The sequence below is a fragment of the Leptonychotes weddellii genome, unplaced genomic scaffold, assembly GCF_054177405.1.
Source record: "Leptonychotes weddellii isolate Sample4059 unplaced genomic scaffold, ASM5417740v2 HiC_scaffold_13948, whole genome shotgun sequence".
Classification (NCBI taxonomy): Eukaryota; Metazoa; Chordata; class Mammalia; order Carnivora; family Phocidae; genus Leptonychotes; species Leptonychotes weddellii.
Window position 1 is genome coordinate 1 of NW_027719680.1, and position 5,423 is coordinate 5,423.

The 5,423-nt window shown below is 58.4% G+C and overlaps 1 protein-coding gene across 4 annotated transcripts; it reads left to right on the forward strand.

The window, feature by feature from the left end:
* The first annotated feature begins 8 nt into the window (after positions 1-8).
* Positions 9-3,589, forward strand: LOC102745378 (membrane bound acylglycerophosphatidylinositol O-acyltransferase MBOAT7). Of its 4 annotated transcripts, none has more exons than XM_081809799.1 (5): positions 9-73; positions 679-757; positions 867-996; positions 1,535-1,661; positions 3,296-3,589. In XM_081809799.1, the coding sequence occupies exons 2-5, from the start codon at positions 682-684 to the stop codon at positions 3,572-3,574; spliced, it is 612 nt and encodes a 203-aa protein (XP_081665925.1). In that variant the 5' UTR covers positions 9-73; positions 679-681; the 3' UTR covers positions 3,575-3,589. The 4 variants fall into 4 exon arrangements, with proteins under 4 accessions (XP_081665925.1, XP_081665924.1, XP_081665926.1 ...); XM_081809798.1 differs by having other exon boundaries at positions 13-90; XM_081809800.1 differs by lacking the exon at positions 9-73 and adding an exon at positions 166-190.
* The last annotated feature ends 1,834 nt before the right edge of the window (positions 3,590-5,423 follow it).

Below are 5,423 nucleotides of genomic sequence, written 5' to 3' on the forward strand. Positions count from 1 at the left end.
TTCGGTGGGAGAAGCGTCTGCAGCTCCGGAGGAGGTGGAGGCTGGAGCCTGGGTTCTCGGAGAGGGAGAGCTGGTAGCTCGGCCGGGGAGGTCTGACCTGCGCTGGGGGGGCGGGAGGGAGCTGGGGAGGAGCTGTGGGGGGGCGTCCTCCGGGCTTTCGGTGGGAGAAGCGTCTGCAGCTCCGGAGGAGGTGGAGGCTGGAGCCTGGGTTCTCGGAGAGGGAGGGCTGAGCTTCTGGATCCTCGAAGGAGGAGGAGGCTGGGAGCTCTGGAATCCTGGGCTCTCCAAGGGAAGGGCCCAGGACAAGGGTTGTTTCTGGGTTCTCAGAAAGCGATGTCTGAATCTTTGGGTCCTCAGTGAGGGTGGGGGGAGTAGCTTTGATTTCTGCGATCGCAGAGAGGGGTTGAGAGGTTGGGATTCCTGGGTTCTCACAGGATAAGAGGACTGCTGGCCTGAGTTCTCAGAAAAGCGGGGCTGGGGGTGGATTCCTTTATCCTGGAAGGAGGAAGGTTCTGGAGGTCCGGATTCCCCTGTTCTCAGAGGAGAAGAGCAGAGGGTAGGACTTCATGATCCTCAACAACTGGGGACTAGGGGGAGAGGATTCCTGAATCCTCCAAGGGGAAAGAGCTGAAGGACGGACTCTTGGGTTCTTACTACAAACCTCTGCCCCTCCCCCAGACCATGTCGCCTGAAGAGTGGACTTATCTAGCGGTTCTTCTTATCTCCATCCCCATCGGCTTCCTCTTTAAGAAAGCTGGTGAGTCAGGTTCCCTCCCTAGTGGAAAATTGGGGGGGGGGTGTCGGGGAGACCAGGCAAGGGGACTCCCTGGAAGGTTCCAGGCTTATGCTGTCCCTTCTCCCTGCAGGACCTGGGCTGAAGAGATGGGGGGCAGCAGCTGTGGGCCTGGGGCTCACCTTGTTCACCTGTGGCCCCCACACTTTGCATTCTCTGATCACCATCCTTGGGACCTGGGCCCTCATCCAGGCCCAGCCCTGGTGAGGATTTGGTGGGGGGGCATGGGGAGGGGGGAAACAGAGGGGAAGGAGGAAGCAACCTGTTTCCTCCTTGGGTCTGTCTCCCTTTCTGCCTTTGTCTCTGATGTCTCTTGTTAATCTCTGAATTCTCTGTGTCGTTTGGCCTATTTTTCTTTTTTTTTTTTTTCCTCTTCTGCCTTTTCTTCTGGGTCTCGTCCCTGTGTGTTTGACCTGTTCCTTGATGTCCAAATCATGTATTCAGGAGAAAGGAGGACTTGCACTGGCCCTGCCACCGTTCGTGTTTCTGTTACGTCTCTCTCCCTCCCTTTTGCTTGCCTCCCACAGAAAAAATGGAGGACCGGAGGGTTTTCACCCGAAAGCTTCTCTTGAGCCTTCCTCCTTCTGTGTCGTGGTGCATCTCTGTGTGGCTGCACCCCTTCTTCCACGGTCACTCTCCCATTTTCTGTGGGCGGTGTGGGAGGATCTGTAGCTAGAATCTGGGGGAGGCGGAGGCCAGGGCCCTGTACCCAGCACAGCTGGCCTTCTGCCTTTGCCCCAGCTCCTGCCATGCCCTCGCCCTCGCCTGGACTTTCTCCTACCTCCTGTTCTTCCGCGCACTAAGCCTGCTGGGCCTGCCCACTCCCACGCCCTTCACCAATGCCGTCCAGCTGCTGCTCACGCTGAAGGTCAGACTCCCCTCCAGCCCTCCCTTTGTGCTGCCTGAACTCCCCATCCTCACCTCCTCCTCCCGCCCACTCCCATGGGGAGTAGGGGAGGCGGGCTTTTATCTCCCACGCACCCCAGTTGTGGGACTTCACCTCTCAGCTATTCTCTGGGGGTAAAGAAGTACATACCGCCCCCCAGCCCCGTAGTGTAACCGTCGGCGTCCTTTGGTGTGTGCAGCATGCCAGAGCGTGAGCTAAGTGCTTCACCGGCGTGTTCTTGAGGAGCGCGTGTTGGTCGCAAGCCATTTATCAAAGTAGGAAAAACAGCTTTGGAGAGAAGGCATTTATCTAAGGGCACAAAACCAGGAACGCCCGTGTCTGGCTCTGTATCACCTGGGAAGATGTGTGAAAGCAGATCCCCAGACCCACCCCAGACCGAAAAGTCAGGAGCTCCTGGGTGCTGAGCTCCAGGACAGTCACGCGAGGTAGTGAACCAGGTCTCGTCGGCGTCCTGGCTTCTCCGCGGGAAGGCGGGGACAGGCGGGAGTGGGTTAGCCAAGAGCTGGAGGAAGAGCCTTTCAGGATGTGGGAGCAGGCCTGTGCTAGCCCCAGCGAGTGTTCATCAGGAGAAGGAAGGGGGACGGGGCCACAGTGAGGGCTCTGCGCTTCCCATGGGGCCCAGGACCCACCGGAAGTGGTGGTTTGGTTTGTTGCCAGAAGAAAGAAAAGTGACCAGGTTTACATGTCTGGAAATACGCTCTGGATGCTGATGGAATTGCCACGGGAAGGGCAAGAAGAGTGAGGATGGCCTCCTTGATCAGAGGTCTGCTGACAAGCAGTGGTGGCTTGATAGTCAGAACTCCAGCAGGAGATCCTGCATTGGGGGTGATTTGAGGAGCCAGAGGGGACAGTGCGGGAATCCTGGACCAGCAGCCGGGGAGCCCCCACCTTGAGAAGATCAGTCGAGGGGCACAGTCAGCCCCAGGTGATCTTACAAGGGAAGGAAAGCCCAGCCCTCACGCCTGCCTGCCCCCTCTCCGCCCAGGGCTCTTGATCGGCAGGACCCGATCGATCGATCGATCGATCGGCAGGACCCTGGGGGAAGCTGGAAGCCGGGCTGAGGCCTGCTGCTGCAGGCTCGGCCCAGGGTCTGCGGAGAAGGGTAGAGAGCAGGTGTCGGAGAAGGGTAGAGAGCAGGTGTCGGGGCGGGCAGGCCACACACATTCAGCCCCGGGAGGGGGGAGGCAACACAAAAGCGACAGACTCTGAGACCTACGGGATTGGATTTGGGGAATAAGGAAGGTTTCTGTCCTGAGCGATTAATTGGCTGCTGGTGGCATTTGCTGAGGAGACAGGCTGGAAGAGGCCCCGCTGTGGGGAGTGTGGGTGATACCGTGTTCCCCTCTGGAACCCCGTAGGCACCTGACTACTAATGACAGAAGGCTTCTTGAGGGGCTTGGGGGTTGGAGGGAGGAGCCCAGTCCGGGGTATGGTTTGGAGACCATGAGAGCTGAGCAGTATCAAGCTGCAGGCTGCAGAACCCAGAAGGGGGAGCACCGAGGTGGAAGGGCCCAGGAGGGAGGGTTGGCAGGCAAGAAGCCGCTACCCTGCCTCTGCTGTCTGATCTGCGCCCTGCCCTCGCCCCTTCCTCCCAGCTGGTGAGTCTGGCCAGTGAAGTTCAGGACCTGCACTTGGCCCAGAGGAAGGAAATGGCCTCCGGCTTCAGCAAGGGGCCCAGCCTGGGGCTCCTGCCCGACGTTCCCTCCCTGATGGAGACGCTCAGCTACAGCTACTGCTATGTGGGAATCATGACAGGTGAGTGTGCCTGCACCCCCAGGCCTGCCTCCTGCGCCTCGGCACCCTGTCTCCACCGCGCACCCCGGGGTCTGTGCCCGCTCAGAGTCCTGCCTCCACGCCGGCATCTGCTGCTCTAAGGCGAGCATTGCGGCCTGGCTCTAGCTCGGACTCTCCCACGGCTCCCCCAGAGGACAGACGGACTGTTCTCGGCCTCAGGGATTCCTGTGGCTTCTCGGGAGCACAGGCGATGAAGCAGAAAGGTCTGCACAACCCTGATGTTTCTGCCACCAGGGAACAAATGTTCACGTTCTGTTCCCACTTTCGCCTCAGGGAGCATTTTTCACTCACGTCGACCTCCCAGAAGGCTCTTCTTTTGACGGCAGCTTTACCGAACCGTAGTCGATACTCACCCGCTGCAAACTACATCCCATTCGCAAGTTTTCAGTGTAGTTGCGGAGTCGTGCAACCACCAGCACCACGTCATTGTAGGGCAGTTGCGTCCCCCCACGAGGAAACCTGGGCTCTCCCGCCATCACCCCTCCAACCTCCATCTGCCCCAGTCCCAGGACCCCACCAGTCGGCTTCCTGTCTCTCTAGATTGGCCCTTTCTGATCATTTACGGATGGGATCCTACTCTCTCTGGTCTTGTGTGACCTGGGAGGCTGTCACTTCTGTTCATCCCACTGCCCCCTCCCCCGGCCAGGTCATCACCATATCTCAGGTGCTACAACTGTGTCCCGTTCTCCATCAGTGACCCCCTGCAGTGCCTGCCCTGCTTGGGACGGGGGGCCAAGGGAAACCATATTCCAGCACTTCCAGCCTATGGTGGTTTCCTAGCTCTTCAAACAGAACCCCCAGTCCTCAGTGCCTGCAAGGCCGGGAACCCGGTCCCTGCGACCCTCTGACTTCTCACACCACCCTCTTCCTCCCCAGAAGCACTGCGCTGCCTCCTCCCTCATGCAGAGCTCACCCCCTGGCCCTCGAGGCCTGGCTCATCCGTCCCCATCTTTCTTAGGGACTTGTCTCCGTAGCCTGCTCTTCTTCAGGTCTTTGTTCCTCTTGATCTGGCTGGCTGTCTTCTTTCTTTCTCTGAGTCCTGTGAACTTCTAGTTAGTTAACATACAGTGCAATATTGGTTTCTGGAGCAGAATTCAGTGATTCATCACTTACAGACAACACCCGGTGCTCATCCCAGCAAGCCCTCCTTAATGCCCATCCCCCATCCAGCCCATTTCCCCCACCCACCTCCGTCCATCACCCCTCAGTTTGTCCTCTATCATTAAGAGTCTCTTACGGTTTTCTTCTCTCCCTGTTCTCCCCCTTCTCCTGTGTTCATCTGTTTTGTTTCCTAAATTCCACATGAGTGACATCACATGGTGTTTGTCTTTCTCTGACTTACTTTGCTCAGCATAATCCCCTCTAGCTCCATCTACGTTGTTGCAAATAGCAAGATTTCATTCTTTTTGATGGCTGAGTAATACTCCATTGTGTATATACAGCACACTTAAAATTGTATTTTTAAGTAACCTCCACACCCAGTGCGCACACAACGTGTGGCTTGAACTCAGGACCCCTAAGATCAAGAGCCTACCAACTCACTGGCTTCTTGTCCCTTTCTGTCTGAGCCTCCCTCCCCTGTTCCGGGTTTCATCCTCACCCCCTCCCAGCTCTGCAGTCTCAGGCCCCTGGCCTCCAGACCCCAAGCTGTGGCCACCCTCCTAGCCCGTTGGAGTCTGACCAGCTGCCCCCTCCCCAAGTCTCCACTCCTCCCCCTGCCCTCCCCAAGTCTCTGCTTTCCCCCCCAGCTCCCCAGTCTCAGGCCCCTCCCCAAGTCTCTGCTCCCCCCCAGCTCCCCAGCCTCAGGCCCCTCCCCAAGTCTCTGCTCCCCCTCCCCAAGTCTCTGCTCCCCACCACAGCTCCCCAGTCTCAGGCCCCTCCCCAAGTCTCTGCTCCGCCCCCAGCTCCCCAGTCTCAGGCCCCTCCCCA

Coding starts and splice junctions, on each gene's coding strand:
- LOC102745378 (XM_081809799.1), top strand. CDS start 682: ATGTCGCCTGAAGAGTGGACTTATCTAGCGGTTCTTCTTATCTCCATC. Junction 997..1,534: donor CTCATCCAGGCCCAGCCCTG/GTGAGGATTTGG, acceptor CCTTTGCCCCAG/CTCCTGCCATGCCCTCGCCC. Junction 1,662..3,295: donor AGCTGCTGCTCACGCTGAAG/GTCAGACTCCCC, acceptor CCTTCCTCCCAG/CTGGTGAGTCTGGCCAGTGA.